The sequence below is a fragment of the Hermetia illucens genome, chromosome 4, assembly GCF_905115235.1.
Source record: "Hermetia illucens chromosome 4, iHerIll2.2.curated.20191125, whole genome shotgun sequence".
Taxonomy (NCBI): domain Eukaryota; kingdom Metazoa; phylum Arthropoda; class Insecta; order Diptera; family Stratiomyidae; genus Hermetia; species Hermetia illucens.
The window spans coordinates 154,404,171-154,427,533 of record NC_051852.1 but is presented as its reverse complement, the minus strand read 5'-3'; the positions used below and the strand labels follow the sequence as shown (position 1 = coordinate 154,427,533).

The window sequence follows — 23,363 nt, the reverse complement described above, 5'->3', positions numbered from 1 at the left end:
GAATAGAAAGGGTCCTCAGAATGTTCGCTTTACCCCACTTGAACAGGATTTCCAACGATATAAGCTGGACGTTCTGGTCCTAGGTGAAGTAAGATGGTGGGACTCGACTACTTTTGTACTCTGGAAAGTCAAGTGGTAGCAGACGCGAATCCAGTGTCGGGTTGCTTCTGAGGGCTACCGCAAGGCGCACTCTCTTGACTTGGGAGCCGGTTTCTGACAGGCTTCTTACAGCAAGGTTCCGATCCAGATTAAGGAACATCACAATTATACAATGATACGCATCAACGGAGACTTTCGATGTCGTGGAGAAGGATGCTTTCTACGGGCAATTAAGCGCGGTTCAAGGAAGGTTTCGTAAAGATGACATTGTGATCATGATGGGTAAACTGAATGCCAAAGTGGGATCTAAAAACACCTCACTCAGGAATGCGATGGGGAAGCAAGGTCTTGGTGATAGTAACATTTATAGTGGGAGGTTGGTGGATTTCTACAATTTCCATCGCCTCGTCATTGGTGGCACATTGTTTGAGCACAGAGCCTACTATAGGAGTCGTACGCCGTACGAGCAATCAGATCGACCACTTCGCAATCACTTTTAAAAGTGAGTGGTTAGAGCACAAGGTTGTCGTACGGAAGGTCGCGCTTAAATCTCACTGGTGGCAGTGGAATTTGTATCGTGATTTGACGTCGGGTATCATCGGTTCAGCTGTGAATGAGTACCTGAGTCAAATCAGGGTAATAATCTTGGTCGAGCGCAATGCTGACCAAATTGCCTCCTATAGGGTACTGTAATCCTGTAGTGTGCCCTTACGATCTCGAATGAAGTGCTCTAACACACTTCAAGAACCTAAACCAATTGGATTGTTGCGCCAACAATTATTATGATTATCATTAGTAGATTTAGGATGTGCGTAACAAGAGAGGCACTGACATCGGCGTCGATGGTCGCTGGCGTGTTGCGTCCGTCACTTCTCGCAGGGTTAAGGATCTGCGACCCCCTAAGTTCACCGTCGACCTAGATGTCGCTCGACATTAGGAGAGTTATGTTGCTGATCAAGCGGCAGATCTACTGAAAAAGGGCCTGAGAATATCGATGAACATTGGGCCGCCATAAAACTAAATAAATAAAAATCGGCCTCATCAGATCTGGCTGACTGTGGGAGCTGAAGGCTCTACTGATCGCTTCGAGTGATGGCAAGCGTGACGCGCTCGAGCTCCGATGCCTAGCGAAATCCCGAGAAGTTCAGCGTAGTGCGCGTCGTGACAAGAGAGAATTTGCTAGCGCAATAGATCAGGGAAGCTGCAGTTGCAAATCGCATTGATTTCAGAACTATATACCGCATCACAGGTGCAAATCTTTCGATGGTCCTGTGAAGAAGGTCAAAGGACGACGAATGAGAATCCACGATGATAAACAACTGAAGAGGTGGAAAGAACACCAAGGTCCTTAACAGTGTTACATCTGGTGAGGTTACTCCTCTTGTGGATGACATGGCTAGTTATCGTGACATGTTAGTGACCGCGGCTTCGGGACGGGAGCGGAATTTCATTCGCCTTTTTTCCTTTTGCTCAAATAATGCATTCCATAATGTGCAATTACCTTAATGTTCGCCGCAGATTCCACATAATTGAATGCATTCGGATGAATTGATCTTAACAGAGGGCAATGATTTGCCGCATCCCTAGGTGCACGCGTATGTTGCTGGAAAATGAACTCTCGGAGTTCAACCGAGTTCAAGACAAGCGTAGCGATATGAGGACCGGTTTGTGGGTGGACAGCTGATCAACAGCCGGTGGGATTTCAAAATTTCATTGTTTGTGCCGGAGCTGTATAGAGTAGAGTTAGAGGTAATTTAGTGATCTCCCGAATTTCAGATTTGGGCAAGAAGGATGGTAATTTATATAAGACGAGAATTGGATAACGAATCAGAAATCAGGAATCAGAAAGAAAGTTAGCGGAAAAAGGAATGATTGACATGGAGGTGTAGTTGGAAGGTCAGGGAATTGGTTTCCTGAGATAGCGATGCAAAATTTTGGATGTTATAACGACGTTAATTTTTGCGAAATTTGTGCATGGGCGTGAGGCGGCAGGACAAAAAGACACAGAAAACATTCTGCCAAGAGGACGTAATTCACGAACCGCAAAACGGTTGTCAAAGAGGAGCTTGCTTTGTGATAAATCCGAATCTCCTCAGTTTCTCGCGGGAACAATCTTGTGGTGATTTTGTGCTGAAGTTTCAATATCGAGCTGCGGGAGACCTTCCCCATTGAATGTGCGACATTCAATCTTAAATTTTTTTTGCTCTCAGGACTGAGGACTCCCTCTCTCTTCTTCCTTAACCCCCGCGTAACCTTATTAAGGACATTCTCTAAATAATGGCCTAAGGATGACTGGGATGGGAGGTAACCTCACGAGCCGCACCTCAAAGTGAGGCAGAATAAACAATGATCGGGACTGTGATCTGTCGTGGATCTTCCCTCCCGATCGCGGCACCCGGGTCCGGAGACTTACGGTTCCACGCGTGCGGTCGAGCCGTTTTTTTTATTTTCCAGGTTTAGCTAGCGTTCTGGTTTTTTACGTTAGGCCGTCGCGAATATCTTTGTTTTTTGTCTATTTTTAGATCCGGTGTGGACCCACGCATCGGTATAGACAACCCAACCCAAACCCCCACATTTCCGAGTCTGGCTAGCACAGAGGCGCGCAAGAATGTGTCAACCAAGCACTTTGATGGAGCCTCAGTCTTTGCGAGCGGATGTTCACCCCCAATTTTGATAACTTTTTAGGTTTCTGGGATAGCTCTTCCCTCTAGGTCGTCTTTGACCATTCAGGATAATTGTCAGATCCTCCTATTCCCATTAGGCTCATTACACATGCGGATACGGACTGTTTCTCTGCGCACGTGGGCCGCCCCAAGGACACTTGGTGCAGAACAGCAGAGGAGGAGTGCGAGCGCCTCGGAGAGTCGTGGGGGAGTTGAAGCGCATTTCAGGGGGTGGGGTGTGTGAAGGGCAATCATATATATTTTGGTGCTAAAAATTTTGACAGGTAGATCAGATAAGGCCTCCCCTCTCGTCATATTCTTAGTTTTTCTCATGAATCTTCTGCACTGAGATTAATTGATCGTTTATCAATCGTCTGACGTTTCAAGCGCATTTCAACACATTTTTCTCAGCCTTGTTTTGTCGCCGATTGTCAATCAGTAAAATTCTGGGTTGCAGCAGATCAACCCATTAGAGCATTCCACCCGCCTCCAAGGCATGCCAATACCCGCTCCTCCCATCACTAATTTTCCCGTAAATCATCATCACCTCAAATGGTTTCTGTCAGGAATCCACTCCACTGGATCGAATCACTTTGAATCATCTTTGAAAAATTGCCCCAATAAACAATTGCAGCCTCTAACGACCTGTCCAGGCCATGGCGGCATTTTATGGCGATGATCCACTCCGAACAAGTCTCTGTTGACACGCAAATCATTCCCACTGAAATTGAGCCGTCGCACGACTGGTTGGATTGCCGGGCCGTGATCTTAGGCGAGCGCGGAGAACTCGACTTTCGTGGCAGAGAGTTGTGCGGTTCAACAGCCTCAAGTTCCGCACTTCTGATTCCATCCAAGGTCGTCGTCATCATCTTCTGCGTCGTCTTCAATATTTCGTTGCTTGGACGACGTAGTTACCGTGGCTACTGCGTGAAATTCTAGGTGTCTGGAAGCGTCGATTCTGGGCAGTCCGCAGACGGCAATTTGCCTCCAAACAAAGTGTCGGACGACATCGATATGACAGTCCCAGTCGTGAGGAAGTGAAGCAAATGGAATGGTTCCCATCAATCAGGGCCAGGTGACCGGACTGCCGGAGACTTGGAAAGAGGTAGTGGGCGCGTTCGCAACGAGAGTGAATCAGGTTGCCGTGCCGCGCTCCCGAGAACCTACACAACCCCAAGACGCTTGGAAGCACTTTGCTTGCGTTTTAGTGTCGAGCGATTTGCTTCGCTCGGCGACATTTCTTCAATGCTGTCCTTATCGCTGAAGTGGCTGGAACTTGAGCACCTGAAATCGAAATCGATTCGACAGACGGCACAATCGAATCGGCGCGCGGGGCAGCAATGTCTGCAAATGCGGCTGGAATCGGGTCGCAGGGCGGAACTATGGAATGCAATCGGAAGAGCCCATTGATGTCGCTGCATTGGGTTAATTGCGGTGCACACACGGCACGTGTAGAACTGTGAGCGCGCTGGGAACAACGCAACCTCACAAGGCAGAAGTCAATTGCGAAATCACGACGACTGGAGTGCAGTTGCTGAATCCAGCAGGCGGCGGTTTGCACTCGAGCACTTGTAACCTTGAATCGAATTCCTGGCCGTCAAATGGGAGCCGTGCTCGGTCTCGTCGTTGGCATGGGGCTATTGCAGGTGTTGCGCACTATTCTAAAGGATCGGGCGACCTGTCGCTACGCCCATTTGGCTCAAGGACGTTCACAAAGCCACGAAAAGCCTCTCGGGGAGACACTTACCTTGTAAACATCGCCATACGTGCCGGAGCCAATCTTCTGAATGAGCTCGTACTCATCCTGCGGATTCCGCCGCGAAATATCCGAGCTGAGGAGGCTCGTTCCGTGCGCCATCCTCCCTCGCGTTCAGTCCAACCGCCGCCAAGCCAACAAATCCTCAGCTGCCAGTGCTCGGCCAAATCTCCAGTGTCGCCGTGTACCCCGTGCACTTCCGCTGGCTGGTGCCCCAATTTACAGGCGTTAAGCGAAACAAAAACAAAACAACGACGTGAGTGTCGCGACACAATACACTTGTCACAGGCACGGCAAATTCACTCGCCACCGCACAGGGACCACAAAATTGTCGGCAAACCAGGAAAGCCACACACAACAGCGAATTGCGGCAAGATCAGCGCCGCAAACACGACACAATTTCCTCCCGGGACGGCGAAAAATTAAGACGGAAAACCTCGTTCACTCGCATAAACACCTGACATACACAGAGAACAGCATTCACAGAATTTCACTGCACCAACAATTTCTTCTTTTCGCCAATTTTCACGGCATTCCGGACACGCGGCGGCCGATTTTAATGCGCATTACAATAGAACGGAAAACTGCACGCCTTAATCAATCGCTCTCGTGCTTGAATACGAATGGAATTTCGGAAAAATTGGGAAAATATTGATGGACGTCGCCGTTTGACACAGTTCTCCCGTCTACGCCATTTGCAATTTTGAATGAAACGAGAGAAGACAGATTGTGTGTGGTGAGTAACGTTGAGGTGTGTGGTCTGGTGAATAACATTCCGAGAAATGTCAGACTGACAGCCATGACGTTCAGTGGAGCGGATTCACAATGGAATTGACGTTCCCAACGGAAAATATTTAAAATGACTTGAAAACTGAAGATATTTTGAAATGAAATTATTGGAATTGTTTTCTAATAAATTGCTTTTTGTATGAGTTACTGACAATGTAACACGCTGGTAAAATTCTACAAAGATTATGTATATATATATCTCATAATATGGCCAACGATTTATTTATTTATTTAATTTAACGGACAACAATGTCCTCAGGAGGAGAAAGCAATAATCTTATTCTTTGCTTAAAATTACTTAAAGTAGAGAAGTTAAAAGGGCAAAGCTGTTGTGCGTTGTAATTTCGACAAAGCCTAGGAATCGGGGAATGGAAGTAGACTTCGAGCTCTGCGAAGGGCACGTTCAAAATGGCTGCGTTAAGTTTGTTATAAGACGCTCTGCCAAGGTGGTAGTTGTGGCATGTATCAGGAGCCAGCCAGTGTGGATTGAACCGATATTAGTAGACCGCGTTGCCCCGAGCGAGCGCTGATCGGTCCATGAGTTCCGGGATCAGCTAATCGTAGGTTAGGCCTCAGGGAAATGGGGTAGGGGTTTGTCCCGGAGAGTATACCCGTTCTTCACTAAATGCGCCGCTCGTCCCCGCGCCCAGCGAAGGACGCAACAAGGGCTGAAATACCCGACGAGACATCGGGACGCAACTACTCTGGCGCAAGCTGAAGAGAGAAGGCTTATTAAGAAATGCGCGGTAGTTGTGAAGAGCATGCGACCTGCGACGTTTCTCCAGAAAAACGTCGGCAACGAGGTGAAAAACGGGCTAATGGAACTGGAGGAGCTTCTGAACAGGTTTTCATATTATAGGCGGACATGGAAAGTAAGAGAAAATCCGTAGGAGGCAGAAACAACCGCGTTTTCCGATGAGAACGTTACGAGTACTAAACGGATCGCTGACAGCCCATTGCAGAGCGTGCTTGAGAAAAGACGAAAGGAGGAAGGGACATCCAAAGGAGACTTCACCTAGGTACTCTCCAGGGCTTAAAAGAAGAAGGTGAAGAGGAACAAGAGACAACAACACCTCGCGCCATCAGCCAGTCATGCCTAAAATTAAGGCGGGCACGAAAGACGACGCACCAAAAGAATAGGTGGGGAGGCGAAGGAGGACTAGACCGCCAGCTCTCCTTATTAAGCCGACGGAAGGCAAAACTTTTGCGGAAGTCCTCAGTGAAATCCGTTACAAGATTAAACCCGAAGATAACGGAGCAAAAGTGTCTTCCATTCGTAAAATGAAGGATGTTGGAGTCCCAGTCGAACTAGGCCCGATGACAATAAATAAAGTTACGTTCTGTGAAGCTGTGAAGAGGCTTCTGGGAGAAAAAGCTTTGGTTTCCAGCCTGTTCTTTGGAAATCATGTCTGCCCTCACTGTTTCACAGAAAAGAACGAGGAAGAAGAGGCCTTCAAACGCGAATGTCCGCAGGTAACCAATATCCGGATTGGCAATACCTCTGTGAACTCCCCAGGCCAAAAACTCGCTGTGGTAGAAGTTGCTGAGCAACCCGCGATGAAGTTTCTAAACATTGGGAAAATAACAATTGGTTGGGTAGAGTGTGTAGGATGCGAATCCGGGGCGCTTCAACCAAATGTTACAGATGTTTGGATTATGGGCATACATCAGGAACCTGTGGGGGACTTGACAGAAGGGCAACATGCCGTAAATAGGCCCGAGGAACACACGAAAATCGAGGAAAATTGAAAATTTCCACGACCCCCGGGTCGTAAAAATTGGCAAAAATGCAAAATCGACGGATTTCCTCGTGCGATACCTCGTTCGAACGGGGAGGCGGCCCAGATTGAGGAAATGCAAGCATTTTCACTCTACCATGTCGGAAACGCAAGATATAGCGGAAAAACGACGGCCCGAGGGACTCACGAAAATCGAGGAAAATTGAAAATTTCCACGACCCCCGGGTCGTGAAAATTGGCAAAAATGCAAAATCGACGGATTTCTTCGCGCGATACCTCGTTCGAACGGGGAGGCGGCCCAGATTCAGGAAATGCAAGAATTTTCACTCTACCATGTCGGAAACGCAAGATATAGTGGAAAAACGACGGCCCGAGGGACTCACGAAAATCGAGGAAAATTGAAAATTTCCACGACCCCCGGGTCGTAAAAATTGGCAAAAATGCAAAATCGACGGATTACCTCGCGCGATACCTCGTTCGAACGGGGAAGCGGCCCGGATTCAGGAAATGCAAGAATTTTCACTCTACCATGTCGGAAACGTAAGATATAGCGGAAGAACGACGGCCCGAGGGACTCACGAAAACCGAGCAAAATTGAAAATTTCCACGACCCCCGGGTCGTAAAAATTGGCAAAAATGCAAAATCGACGGATTTCCTCGCGCGATACCTCGTTCGAACGGGGAGGCGGCCCAGATTGAGGAAATGCAAGCATTTTCACTCTACCATGTCGGAAACGCAAGATATAGCGGAAAAACGACGGCCCGAGGGACTCACGAAAATCGAGGAAAATTGAAAATTTCCACGACCCCCGGGTCGTAAAAATTGGCAAAAATGCAAAATCGACGGATTTCCTCGCGCGATACCTCGTTCGAACGGGGAGGCGGCCCAGATTCAGGAAATGCAAGAATTTTCACTCTACCATGTCGGAAACGCAAGATATAGCGGAAAAACGACGGCCCGAGGGACTCACGAAAATCGAGGAAAATTGAAAATTTCCACGACCCCCGGGTCGTAAAAATTGGCAAAAATGCAAAATCGACGGATTTCCTCGCGCGATACCTCGTTCGAACGGGGAGGCGGCCCAGATTGAGGAAATGCAAGCATTTTCACTCTACCATGTCGGAAACGCAAGATATAGCGGAAAAACGACGGCCCGAGGGACTCACGAAAATCGAGGAAAATTGAAAATTTCCACGACCCCCGGGTCGTAAAAATTGGCAAAAATGCAAAATCGACGGATTTCCTCGTGCGATACCTCGTTGGAACGGGGAGGCGGCCCAGATTCAGGAAATGCAAGAATTTTCACTCTACCATGTCGGAAACGCAAGATATAGCGGAAAAACGACGGCCCGAGGGACTCACGAAAATCGAGGAAAATTGAAAATTTCCACGACCCCCGGGTCGTAAAAATTGGCAAAAATGCAAAATCGACGGATTTCCTCGCGCGATACCTCGTTCGAACGGGGAGGCGGCCCAGATTCAGGAAATGCAAGAATTTTCACTCTACCATGTCGGAAACGCAAGATATAGCGGAAAAACGACGGCCCGAGGGACTCACGAAAATCGAGGAAAATTGAAAATTTCCACGACCCCCGGGTCGTAAAAATTGGCAAAAATGCAAAATCGACGGATTTCCTCGCGCGATACCTCGTTCGAACGGGGAGGCGGCCCAGATTGAGGAAATGCAAGCATTTTCACTCTACCATGTCGGAAACGCAAGATATAGCGGAAAAACGACGGCCCGAGGGACTCACGAAAATCGAGGAAAATTGAAAATTTCCACGACCCCCGGGTCGTAAAAATTGGCAAAAATGCAAAATCGACGGATTTCCTCGTGCGATACCTCGTTGGAACGGGGAGGCGGCCCAGATTCAGGAAATGCAAGAATTTTCACTCTACCATGTCGGAAACGTAAGATATAGCGGAAGAACGACGGCCCGAGGGACTCACGAAAACCGAGCAAAATTGAAAATTTCCACGACCCCCGGGTCGTAAAAATTGGCAAAAATGCAAAATCGACGGATTTCCTCGCGCGATACCTCGTTCGAACGGGGAGGCGGCCCAGATTCAGGAAATGCCAGAATTTTCACTCTACCGTGTCGGAAACGCAAGATATAGCGGACAAACGACGGCCCGAGGGACTCACGAAAATCGAGGAAAATTGAAAATTTCCACGACCCCCGGGTCGTAAAAATTGGCAAAAATGCAAAATCGACGGATTTCCTCGCGCGATACCTCGTTGGAACGGGGAGGCGGCCCAGATTCAGGAAATGCAAGAATTTTCACTCTACCATGTCGGAAACGTAAGATATAGCGGAAGAACGACGGCCCGAGGGACTCACGAAAACCGAGCAAAATTGAAAATTTCCACGACCCCCGGGTCGTAGAAATTGGCAAAAATGCAAAATCGACGGATTTCCTCGCGCGATACCTCGTTCGAACGGGGAGGCGGCCCAGATTCAGGAAATGCCAGAATTTTCACTCTACCGTGTCGGAAACGCAAGATATAGCGGACAAACGACGGCCCGAGGGACTCACGAAAATCGAGGAAAATTGAAAATTTCCACGACCCCCGGGTCGTAGAAATTGGCAAAAATGCAAAATCGACGGATTTCCTCGCGCGATACCTCGTTCGAACGGGGAGGCGGCCCAGATTCAGGAAATGCAAGAATTTTCATTCTACCATGTCGGAAACGCAAGATATAGCGGAAAAAACGACGGCCCGAGGGACTCACGAAAATCGAGGAAAATTGAAAATTTCCACGACCCCCGGGTCGTAAAAATTGGCAAAAATGCAAAATCGACGGATTTCCTCGCGCGATACCTCGTTCGAACGGGGAGGCGGCCCAGATTCAGGAAATGCAAGAATTTTCACTCTACCATGTCGGAAACGCAAGATATAGCGGAAAAACGACGGCCCGAGGGACCCACGAAAATCGAGAAAAATTGAAAATTTCCACGACCCCCGGGTCGTAAAAATTGGCAAAAATGCAAAATCGACGGATTTCCTCGCGCGATACCTCGTTCGAACGGGGAGGCGGCCCAGATTCAGGAAATGCAAGAATTTTCACTCTACCATGTCGGAAACGCAAGATATAGCGGAAAAACGACGGCCCGCGGGACTCACGAAAATCGAGGAAAATTGAAAATACCCCGCCCTGTGGACAACCTTGAGTAGTATTCATGAAAATAGAATTTGTAGCTGACGGTACTTATATTTGCCTACTCTCTAACATTCTGCTTATCCAGAAAGGCAGTGTATTCCTTGAGGATCAGGGCGTTTTGTATCTTATTGTGCGATGTGTTATCGAATGCTGCTTCGATATTCAAAAACGCACATAATACTATTTTTTTTGTTTCTATGGCATCCCCTAATACATCCTTCAGCTGATACAGAGCAGTTTCGGTTGGCCGTCCTGCCCGGTAAGCGTGTTGACACTGATATAGGGGTCTTCTCCACCGTTTTGAGTACGAACAATGTTAGGAAAATTGGTCTGAAATGTTTAGGGTGAAAAGGATCCTTTCAGATCGGTGATCTACTCTGATCATGAGGAGTTTACCCTTGCCCTCCATCTTGTTTCTGAAGGCTCTCCATAATCGCGTATGGAGATCCTAATTTTGAGCGATTAGGAGCCCCATGAGATCTTCCGTCTCCATTGTTGCGGCTTTCGGATTGGATTCCCACAAATATGGGGGTTAGGAGGTACGTCGTGCCATAACTCCCCGTCTCAGGCCAAGATTAAACTTACTCGAAAAGGTAACGCAGTGTAGATCCGTAACGTTCCGTTAATAGTAGGGTCACCTCATACAGGATTGGGCTACCGCCAATCACTAAAGTTCTTGCTAGACGAGAGGCGTGACCTCTGGAAAGTCACACATTGCCCTAGAAGCAAGACAGCTCACTCTCAGAGAGAGATTGGCCCCAGGGAGCTATATTTCGCGTCCGTCCTAATGAAAAACTGATGCTAACGGCAAAACGGCCTGCAGGAGACTCAGCTCCAAATAAAACAGCCCTATAGCAAACATCAAATCTCGCCGTTGACCAAACATAGACAACCACTGTCACAAGTGAATATCAAAACCGTACGTGTTGTTGCCAAGCGCGGTTTTCCGGCATCATTCCGTCTACAACTCTTCTATCGAAAGCTTCCTGACTGCAAGATGTCACTGAAAACCAAAAGGCCAAAGGCATCTTAAGCATAGTACCCTTTAATCCTTTGATCACATATTCAGCGTCATGCCTGTAAAACTCTTTGTTATATCAAAGTCGATGCCTGGACACCGTAGACTAAATCTGTGACTGGTAACCTTTGACGCCTCCCTCGGGATCGATGATCTCATACCATTTAAAGCGCCAAATCGCACTTTAATCTGTTTTGAATGGATTTTGAATATAAAGATTTCGCAATGCAAAAATTTTCAGTCAGGTGAATGTTTCAAGACGTCGGATGAAAGTTCCAATACATTAGCTGCGACTTTCCGAGACGCTCTCACTCCTCCTCTACTGTTCTGCATCAAGTGCCCTTGGGGTGACCTCGACGGCCATCTTGGGAGAATGAATTCCACTGCATGGCGTAGCCCGCAATGCAATTGACACCCCTCCTTAAAGTCTGACCTATCTACTGCCACTTCTGTCTTCCGATCACAGTGTGTAAGAGTGGCAGGCCTGTGCACCGATCAAGTTCTTCATTTGAGATAGTGTTAGACCAGCTTACTCCGATGACACGACGCAGACACGTATTGTTAAAAACTTGGAGCTTTTGTGTAATAGTGGAGTTCACTTTCCAAGTGCTACCCCCATACAGCAGCACAGAAAGACCACTAGTAAAGAACAGTCTCAACTTGATCTTGATATTGAGATTACTGAATTTCGAGATTTTAGACAGGCCAGCGAAAATGAATCTAGCGCTGTTAATGCGTCGGGCAACATTCAGTTCAGAGCACCCTTCCGCAGAAATCACGCTTCCTAGATGTACAAATTAATCAACGTCTTCGATGCTCAGCCCATTAATGTAGAATCTTAGTTCTGTTGGTGTTTATCTTCTGTCTAACTCTACTTGCCTCTCTTTCCAAATTCAGAGCCATTTGGCCAAGGTCCATGACCCAGTGGGAGAGCGAGCAGAGGTTATCAGGGTAGTCGAGGTGTTTGAGGAAAGATGTCATTGTCCATTGAATTCCTCCACGTCCTCCGGAGAAGGCAGCATGAAGAACGTCACCGATAACAAGAAGCATCAGTGGACTCCATTTTGGACCGCTAAATATTTAGAAATATTACCTAAGTGCAGCACGTGACATTTTGCGCCATCATATATCGCTCTGATAATAGTTATTGATTTCTCTGGAATACCCCTTCTGCGTAGACCACTCCAGATACACTCCCTGCTCACTATATCGAAAGCTTTCTCGAAATCGAAGAAGAGCAGGTGCAGCCAAGGTCTAAACTCTGTGGACTGTTCCAAAATGATCCGTAGAGTGTTGATGTGGTCAATGCAGGAGAATCGTGGCATTTATTATCTGCATTGGTCGTAGCACCGATTTTTTAAAATTAATCCGAATTAATCCTAAGAGAGAGAGGGAGAGAGTTCCTTGTTGGTTTGTTTAGTTGTTGTTTAGATAATACTCATTTATCTTCTGATTTATCCACTCTCTGGGACATGCTGCTTAAGGCATTTGGTAAATGTCTCGACAAACGTAGTTGACTACTGTTTTAAGAGCTTTGTTGGGGATATCATCCAGGCCAGCCGTTTTATTTTCTAAGCTTTCAAAGCCTAGAGTAACTACAAGTGATAACTGCTCTTCAACGTCAGACTTGGCGTATGCACTAGTACATTTTTTGACCATTGCGGAGTCCAAACATCTGAAACTGATTTGACAGTTAGAGACGAACTAACAAATCTGGCGTCGTTTCAAGTGTTGGATTTAACAACGCAGTTTATGTGCCGCCATACCCCTTTGCTGAGCTTTAGAATATCTGTCTCCTACACCGAATGTATTCCTGGCTGGAACTGTAAAACTTGGAAAATTTCCTCCTTTGTAGTAATCTTTTCTAAGTCCTTAGATTCAATGACTACGCGATTGGTGATCGCTATGGGTGTAGTCTTTGCTGACGCATCAGAACATACCACGTGCCAGTGCAGGGCTGACAAAAGTTGGGTCTACGATTGAGGCAGACCCTCCTTTCTGAAAGGTGTTTAGATTACCTTCGTTGGCCAGAATTATATGCAACTGTCAAAAGCGTCTTTGCATTTGTCCCTTTGCTACCCCACTCAAGGAACCCAAGCATTCAAGTCGCCAGCCATCATCCTTGGACTACGACCCCTTGCGTCAAGAACTAGACTGTCAAGCATCTCCTCGAATTTGTACAGTATCTGACTTGGTGGGGCGTAACAGCTGTACACATATACCCCGTTTCGTTTTCTCCACACAAAGCCGCTGGCTGCCTGGCTCCCAGTACGTTATATGGCTTGTCGACCGCATGCTCATATTGCCGCTCCACCTGTCGTGACGTGAAGTGACGGTTCTTAAAAGGTTCGCTAATGATGGCAATTTCCACCTCGTATTCCCGGTGGTCTGCCCAAGTAAATCCTGAGCGACCATGCAATGACCGAGGTTTATTTGCACTTTTTGGCAATATAGCCTTCCAACCAACACCTTCTGCATTAATCGGACTGATCATAGTCGCTGGTGCATGCCTTCGTGAAATGGCCAAACGCGAAGCACTTGAAGCGCCTCTTTAGAGAAATCTGCTCTCTCAAATGGCAAACAGCCCATCCCATTCGAAGCTTCCCGGCCGCCAATAACTTTTGTGCTGTGTCAACTGGTAATCGCAATGTGGCTGTTTGAGTATTGCCATAGGCTTTCCGCAAACTCACAATGGACTCCTCGGCAAGTTCCTCTAACTTGGACTGTTCCATCAAGGTAGTGCAAATTTTTCCTTTAGATGTCACTTCATCGAGATCCTTGCACTTTATGTAGACATGATGTTTTTGGGTCCGTACTGTGACATTCTCCCCAAGTGAGTTCTTAACTTGAGTCCGGAGGTCATCAGTTTCTCCCAAGCTGGTTTTTTTTCAGCTCAAACATGAGGTCACACTTTTGGGTCCTTGCTGGCATTTTCGCCTAGAGCTTTTAGGTCGGGGTCAGCTTTGACCTTTTTCAGTACCTCCGCGTAGGACAAACTTCCATTGCTGGAGATTACAATGGCTTCTGGGCGAATTCTCACTTTTGCCTTTTTCTCAACTATCTTGGCCCATCAATCGTTTTCATTCCCCTTGGATTTTGTCGAGTCGATTGTCGGAGCGTGCACTTGGGGGACCTGCTTTCCCTCTTCGGTGCTTTTAGTTTCGTTTTTCGGAACTATTTTTATTTCCTTTTTCTTCTTAGGAGCCTGCTGATTTCCCAGAGGATCTACATCTTTTTCCCGCACTCTCTTGTTTGGTGGCAGGTTGATTGCGATACGATTAAGTGTCACATGGGTCGCCTGTGACAACGTTAGGGCAACAGATTTCGGCTTGTCCTTGGAATTTCGTTCCGCCTGCTGCGATTAGTTGTAGAGCACTCTAATAGCTCTCCCCATATTTTTGATGGCTTGGTGCACGTTATGCTTGTCCTTGATGAACTCAGACAGCTCCACTATTTTTGCACCAAGCTGTGTGAAGGATAATTCCTCTGCTTCAGGGCTCTGCTCTCCATGAGTCCTAACTAGATTACTACTTTTAAATAGTCCTTCAAATTTGGCATTCATTGACTTTCCCTCCGTTTTATCTTTTTTGATGTTTGGCATTGGCGGAGATCTCAAAGTTAACGAACTTCTTCTGAATGGGTCCTTTTCCTGGTCCTGGAGTACCTCCTGCTGCTGCTCCTCTTGGATATGTGCGGTCGGTGTTGTTGCTATTTTTGTCGTCCAGCGATCTGCTTTCAATGCATCCTTCTTCGATTTTGTTACTGGTGTTCTTGGTAGAGTGGTCCTTCATTTAAACACTTCCTTTTCCAAATCTAAAACATTTGCAGCATTAGATGCCACGTTGGCCAAGTTGTCCACCACCAAGGCACTGCGGTCGAGGGATATCGACGACCGGGGGCCCGCTTGCTCACTCCGAAAAACCGCCGGTGCTGGGGTCTCACGTCTTCCATAGTGTTTTTATGTTCTGGGTGTCCTTCCCATAGCCATTTTCGTCCGCGCACCACAGATGAACAAACACTAGCCCATGCACAGTCAGAAAAGAAAAGTGCATGAACACATATTTCCATATCAATAGGTATGCCCAATCCGCCAGCTGGGGTCACGCCTGATGGGAGATCTGGCCACTCCTCACACGGAGACTGTAGCAGAGATTGACACCAAATTTGGTGGAAAGGTGGGTACTGTGAACGCTCGCGCATACAGTGAGTTACATATAGTTATGTCCAATCTAAGGGGAGGTGCAAAAGGGGGGTGTACATTTTTTTTCAACAAATATAGTTATGTGGGGTATCAAATGCAAGGTCTCGGTTAGTACTTTCCGAAACTGGTATTAGTTTTGACATTTGTTGGAAAGGCAGGGAGTTCGGGGTGGAAAGTGATTATTTATTTAACGAGCCCATTCTCAGAAACTGCCCAACCGAAAAATCTGAAAAAAATCAAGAGGTTACCACTATATGGCGGCTAGGCTTCGGAATACCTTCAAAAAAGTTAGTAATTGTATATTATTATAATTTTTAGTAATTGGCTGCAGAGAAATTTTCAGTTTTAAGAGTAACCTTAAGGTACGTTTCTTAGATATCCGTACTGTATCTGTAATACTGTAGTATAGTCCGTTACCATTGATCGGCGTGAAAAAGCTCCTTTTCCCTGCATTAGGACTTTGAAGGAAATTCAACCGCATGTATGGCCGAATAATGAGTTAGTGAAAAAAGAAAGAAGATGACAGTTCGAATTTATAATCATCTTCAAAATATGTGAGATGACATATGTCGATATTCTCAGGCAGGTCAGATCCGGTCCAGAACCTTGGAGAAAACTTCAGCCGAATCAGATGTTCCCAAAAAAAGGATGTAGTGCTGGAGTTGAAGAGGTTCTCTGGCAATATGGCTCAAAATTTCCTCGCCAAGGCCTACACGGGCCAAGAAGCAGGAGATATTCGAAAGGCCTAGAAAACAATTCGGGCCCCTCGGTTTGCAAACACCCACAACAGGACTTAGGAAAGGGTATGGAGTTACACAGACGGCAACTATCAGTTTACTGGCTGAAAGAGCGTTGAATTTGCTGGTAGTTTGTAAAATGAAAGTAGGCTGGATCGTTGCCGACTGAGACCGATAGTAAGTATCCTTCAAACGCTGTTTCAGATGTCTTGAATTTTATATGTACCCCTGTCTGTCATTATCATCATCAACGGCGCAACAATCGGTATACGGTCTAGGCCTGCCTTAATAAGGAAACTCCAGACATTCCGATTTTGCGCTGAGGTTCACCAATTCGATATCCCTAAAAGCTGTCTGGTGTCCTGACCTCCGCCATCGCTCCATTTCAGGTAGGGTCTGCTTCGTCTTATTTTTCCAACGGTCGAGCTTAATAGTCGATTTGACATATGTGAACATCTTATTGGCGAGAAGAATCGCCTGGTTTGTCAGTGAGCACTTCGAAGCGGTTATCAGACAATTTTCCTCCAGATTGGGAGCGGAGAATGCGGTGGAGTGCATTTTCTGTGGATCGGAAATCAGAAATGGATCCGTGAAAACGTTCGAACGTGGTGCTGCGTTCGTAGACTATTATCTCGGTGGGGCTTCAGAAAAGGTACTTGTGATGTTGCAATGCCTGAGCTGTGAATTCTCGCTAATAATAATAGTAATAACTCCGTCGAAGGCGGTCCCAAGCCCGGTTGTGAAAGGAGGAGGAATGGATAGCTTCAGTCTGAATGGCTGTACGCCACCGCAGCGTCTCAGGGGGTAGGTGAGGAAAGTGCAGGAACTTTGCAGTCTTGCAGATTACTCACTAAGGAAGCTATCTCAACACCTGGCAGCTAGGGATAAAATGCACCACCAAAAATGATAAGAAGGAGAAATTTAAGTTCCATTACGGATAACCGGCGGTAGTCGTCTGACTTTGTGTCTGGGTCGGGCTCTCGTAATGGAGAGCACGGCGTCGAAACCGTTAGTCGTGGGGCGGTTCGAAGTCTAGGCGCCACGACGACAAGGAGCACAGCTCCGTCTGCTGCAGCTGTTTCGCCACAATCTGTGGCGACCACTTCAGCAGGTTCGCGTAAGCAGCGGATGAAATGGACTGAAGAAATGAACCTCTTCATCATCCGCTCCTACTACAAAATAACGGCGGGGGCGGGTACAACATCTTACCGCCCCTTGTTGCACCAGAGATTCATCGAGCATTTCCCGCAATTTGCGCACGTGACTGTGCAGCGAGTCGCAGACCAGTACCGCTTTATTACTCGCAGCGACACAATCCCGGCCACCATCAGGGAACGTGTTCGACTTGAAGTCATCGGGGAAACTGGTGACCGAGAGTCGATGGGGGCAGAGGCGGCGGCATCAACAAAACGACGAATTCCAAAGAGCATGTATAGAATTCTCGGATATGGATCCTTTGCATAGACCAGGTATTCCCAGACTCTATGCATCTCCAGCAACTCCGGGAATTCTATCTCAAATCAATAATGAGATTGCATCTCGGCTGTGTGCTGATATGTCGCTGCTGCAACTACAATCACTTGTGTATTGTGGTGCAGTTGCGGCTATCAGATTGCACGACCAGAAGATTCGCTTTCGTGTTATTGGTTTGAGTGACAAAAGAGATCCACCATGGAAAATCCGTCTGGAACGTCGGCGGGACTCACTAAGGCAGGACATTGCTAGACTGATTCAGATCAGCACTGGCAATGCCAGCCGACGGGTAAGAAACAAAGTGCAGAGGGTTTACCGGAACTATGCCATCCCCTGTGAGACACCCGTTGTTGACATTCTGGACACACTAAAACAGAAACTTTCTGTCATATGCAGTCGGTTACGGTGGTATGGCGAAAGTTATTCCAGACGTGTCCAGAATGCAACATACGCGAGGAACCAGTGGAGCTTTTTCAGATCTCTCAACGAATCCCAACAGAGCGCCCAGACAATACAGTTCTCGGTGACGGAAGCGAAAGAGTATTGGGGTGGACTTTGGGGGTTACCTGCCCAGCATGCTGAGCATGCAGAGTGGATCACTGCCGAAGGCACCCGCCATGCAAATACACCTGGCATGAATTTTGCGGATGTTACCGAAGAGGAAGTTCGACGAGCCATAAACAGCTCGAAGAACTGGAGGGGCCCAGGTCTGGATCGGGTGCAGAATTTCTGGTATAAGAAATTTACCAGCGTACACAGTCGGTTGGCACGCAGTATAAATGAGGTCATGAGTCGGCCGGAGGAATTTCCACCTTTCCTCACTGCGGGGATTACCTACCTTATCCTTAAGGAGGACACGGTGCACGACCCCGCAGACACAAGACCTCACTTGCTTACCAACCCTCTACAAATTCATCACGTCCATTATTAGTCGAAGGATCCATGCGCACCTCGAGACCAACAACATTCTGTCAGAGGAGCAGAAGGGCTGCCGAGTTGGGTCAAGGGGTTGCAAAGAGCAACTCGTTATCGACTCGGTAGTTGTAGGACAAGCAACTAGAGGCCAATCGCTATATCGATTATGCCAAGGCTTTCGGTAGCATCCCGTATACCTAGCTCATGGATGTCCTACATCTTTATCACATTGATCCGAAACTAGTAAAGTTTTCGGCGACAGTCATTGAAGGGTGTCATACCACCTTATCAGTACGTACATCTGAGGGTACTAATACCTCAGAGCTCACCTGTATACGTAGGGACATCTTCCAGGGGGATTCGTTGAGTCCCCTTTGGTTTTGCATGGCACTGATCCCCCTTTCATAGCTACTGAATGATGCTAGACGGCATGGTTTTACAATAAAGTATGGCCTAAGTGCTAAGTGCGAAGACGACCATCTTAGAAGTCTGTTGCGAATAGTAGAAATGTTCAGCCGTGATATTCGGATGAAATTTGGATTAGACAAGTGTCGAATTCAAGCCACCCGCAAAGGTCATCACGAGTCGCATGCCAGACATAGCATTGGTGACCTCTTCATCGAAACTATGATTAAGATAGACTTCTACAAATACCTACGAATTCTGCAAGGAACCCAAACTCGAGTTGGTCATCTGAAGGACACTCTGCTGTCCGAATTCCTACGACGCGTAAAGCTGGTACTGAAACCGCATCTTTTGAGGAAGAATAAAATACGCCCATTGAATATATTCACTATCCCTTCACTTGCTTATGCATTCGGAATATTGCCGTGGACGAAAATCGATCTGGAAAACGTCCAGCGGTGGATACGGACTACTATGTCCAAACTCCGAATGCATCATCTAAATTCTGCCGTGGCGCAGATGAACCTGCCTCGTGACACCAGAGGTAAGGGTGTGGTTGACGTGGCGGCACAACAAAGAGCAGGCGAGTTCCTTGCATGCGGCTGTCTGTAAGGCAGACTGTGTGACTCCACTTAACTTGAAGGATCGATCTTTCAATCCTCTGAGTGGGGTGAAGTCAGACCAAGAGCGGATCGATGAATGGGCAATGCACGGTAAACACGTGAATTGTCTTTGGCAACCATTTGTCGATTTGCATTTGTCGAACAGATGGCTGTGTGCTGGAGAGCTCTTTGCCATTGGCTCGGGAAATCAAAGAAATTTGGCGTCTCGAGCGGGTGATTGTAGTTCCCATAATATTGTCAGCTACAGGTATTGTACCTAAATCCCTCACGGCTTCCCTTGATGTCCTGGGACTTTCGCACAGTCTGATTCAAACCATGCAGAAGTACACCATTCTGCATAAGTGCTCGATGTTGCGGGGAGTACTTGACGGATTCTCCCACTGACCTACCACCAGCCACCACCACCAGCGCCCCTTTAGTTTTTAAGTAGGTAGGATCGTGCTTGGCACTTAGTGCTAGTATTAGGTAAAATCCGGCATCTGCCGAGATTGTGATAACTCGGAAATAATAATAATCGTTGGCGCAACAATCCATGTTGGATCAGGGCCTTGAAGTGTGTTATAGCAATTCATTCAAGACTGTAACGTTACACTAGGAGGCAATGTGGTCAGCATTACGCTCGCCCGAGATTATTACCCTGATTTGACTCAGATACTCATTCACAGCTGAGTCGACTGGTATCCGACGTTAAATCACGATATAAATTTCACTGCAACTAGTTAGATTGGAACCGCGACCTTCCGTACGACAGCCTTGTGCCCTAACCACTCAGCTATCTGGACACAATCCTCGCCAATAGCCGATCGAACTATTGGTGGGACGAAGACATTGCAGAGTTGCGGGCTACATGCTATCGAGCAAGACTAAACTTCCAACGATCCAGAGGAAGCCTGGATTTCGGCGAGAAACGAAAAGTATATGCGAAACTTCGAAGTAGGCTTAAGCAGGCTATACGCACCAGCAAGCGCGAATGCTTGATATAATTTTTCACAGAGACAGAATTCAACCCCAGGAAGGCACCATACATGATCGTTATGAAGAACATGACGGGGCGACAAAACCTGCCGTCATCTTTTCCTTGATGTAGTGATGGTATACTTCCCCCTAGCCATCAAAAAAAGCTAACAAGGTAATGAAATTCGCCGCGAAAGTCCGCTCTCAATTACGGTAGCTCCATTAAAGTGTTCATTCGACACGTGTTTGCAGGCCTCTGCGATACCCATATTCAGGAATGTCGGGGTTCTTTTGGATACTTTCACGTGATTGACAAAATTGCAAGTGTCCTTGAGCCGGTGCGTGAGATCAAATCTGTGTTTGTGGAAGTTATAAAATATGATTGCTTCAACTTGGTGACTTTCGGAGTTACTGTGGAAAACATTGTCGCAATGCCTTCGCAATTATGTGCGTGCAAAATGGAAGCACCCTGATGACTAACGCTGGGCTCAGCAGCGCGACATTTTTGGCATAAACATGCTCGGAAGCCCTTAATCGTCTCAGAAGACATGGGGATTCTTTCAGTCTTCATGTATATGTGCAATTTCCCAACAATCCAGCAACCAAAAATCTTGGTCCTTAAACTGAGAATAAGGTAAGGCTGTCGAAATCTTTACATGAAACTTGGGCCCTTTTTCGCATCTTAGGATTAGTATGTGCCTGAGTACCCAGTAGCAGGGTTCTTGGGCAAGAAACGACGACACTCTTTCCTAGCTCCCGCAGAGCTTACATAAAAAAATATAAGAACCATCCTACGTTACATTTTGATAGCCTGAGGATGCCAAGAGAGAAGAGGACCCCAAAAAACGCGCCTCCTAAAAATCTGAAGCAGGGGAAACTCTCTCTCGACCTCGGCATTCGGGTCTCCACATGCACGCATTTTTTTTCTTAGCTTCACGTCCGTTGCATTTCAGGTTCTGGTGCACTGGCTTGGGACGGTAGTGTCCCAAGGACAGAGGCATGCCTGCGCGTATGTGAAACAAAACCTTACTAAAATCGGTTTAAGGTGAGTCTGTCTGTCTGTCTTTTTTTTTAATTTTTAATTTTTATTTTTTTTATGGAGGGAGGTGGAAATCTTACAAAGACACTTCCGCGCCAGGGTGCTGCAGCGTGTGGGATTCTCACCCACTTAAACCACTCCCACTTTCTCCTTCTTTCTTCCCCATGGAACCGCCGCAAAGCATTACTTCGCGGGGTGGACTGCAATTTAAGCAACCAAGCCTTCCGTTCTTCGCGTCCTCCGTCCGCGCTCCGTTTTTCCAAGTTCCTCCTGTATTCTTTTGATTGCGGAGTTCTCCGTACACCAGTTTCCGTCCGACTTCAACATTTCTCCGATGATGTTCTGCGGGCTTAGGTTGGTTTTCAGGGAGTCTTCTAGACTCCTCCTCTCTGAGAGTGTACAACCACATTCAGGACAAAAGGGAGAATCGTCCAGCCTGAATTGGTGCAGATACTTCCTGCAACCACCATGTCCTGACATGAATTGAGTCAATAAGGGGAATCAAAGTGTGTGTCCAGCGCCCTTCTGCGAGTCGTCACACCTTTGCTGCCACTTCTCCAGCGACTCTCGCCTTGCCGCCTTTGAGTATTCTGCATCTTTTTCAGGAGAATTTATTTTCCTTTTCTCGTACAGGCAGCGTGTTTCACTTGCCAGAATGCTTATCGGCATCATTCCCACAATAACATACGCCGTGTCGCCTGATATTGTTCTGAAGGCGGTGTACACCCTTAGCGCCACTAAGCAGTAAGTCATATCAGAAGTAGACTCGCTGAAGCGATACGCACTGCCGGAGATTTATCTCCCCGGCAGTTTGGTTTTAGGGCAGGGAGATCGACAATTGATGCTGTCATGCAGGTCGTGGACGCCGTTCGACGAGCAGAGGCACATAGCCGCCGAACTCGACGGGTGGTGCTCCTCGTAACGCTTGACGTCAGAAACGCCTTCAATTCCGTAAGATGGAAAGACATTCTAGGCACACTAGACAATACCTTCAACGTACCGAATTATCTCTTACGGATTTTGAGGGACTATCTGAGGAACCGCTCCCTGCCCTATGAAACACTAGAGGGTCAAAGGTGGATGGAGGTCACGTCGGGGGTAGCATAGGGATCCATCCTAGGGCCGGACCTCTGGAACGCTACCTATGACAGTCTGCTTAAACTCGACATGCCAGAAGAGTCGCGCCTGGTCGGCTACGCAGATGATGTCGCAGCGCTTGTTGCCAGACGCACTGTCGAACAGGCGCAAAGCAGACTCGGCATATTGATGCGACGGGTAAGCGGATGGATGACTACTCATGGTTTCAACCTTGCACTGGAAAAAACCGAACCGAGTTCCGACCCTTCGTCCCATATCGTTCGGCGAGTCGATAATCGAGTCAAAATCAGCGGTAAAGTACCTCGGGTTGACTCTTGACTCAAAGATGAGCTTTTCTGAGCAAATCCAAGCAGCAGCGAACAAGGCTGCGGCTGGAGTTTCGGCGTTAAGTAGGCTAATGGCAAACATTGGGGGTCCTATGTCTAGTAGGCGACGTCTCCTGATGAGCTCAACGCAGTCTGCCCTGCTCTACGGCGCAGAGGTATAGGCTGGCGCTCTTAACAAGGAGGTATATCGTAGACGCCTCGCGCAAGTACAGAGACGGGGAGCTTTACGGGTGGCGTCTGCGTGCCGCACAGTCTCTGAACCGGCCGTGATGGTGATCGCGGGAGTTATCCCCGTTGCCCCTCTTGCTAGGGAGCGTCAGGCCATATACAAGCGCAAGGGAGATGAGCCAAGGGAGGTGGTTG

At 47.5% G+C, this 23,363-nt stretch overlaps 1 protein-coding gene across 8 annotated transcripts in view; it reads right to left on the bottom strand.

The window, feature by feature from the left end:
- The window catches only part of LOC119654255 (mitogen-activated protein kinase kinase kinase kinase 5), a 129,976-nt gene extending 124,732 nt beyond the window's left edge, over window positions 1–5,244 (bottom strand). For 7 of the 8 annotated variants that reach the window (XM_038059506.1, XM_038059507.1, XM_038059508.1 and 4 more), the window contains exon 1: window positions 4,510–4,620. In XM_038059506.1, coding sequence (XP_037915434.1) covers window positions 4,510–4,620 — 111 coding nt within the window. Of the gene's footprint in view, window positions 1–4,509 lie in introns of all 8 variants that reach the window. The other variant, XM_038059513.1, reaches the window with a different exon arrangement.
- Window positions 5,245–23,363: the final 18,119 nt, after the last annotated feature.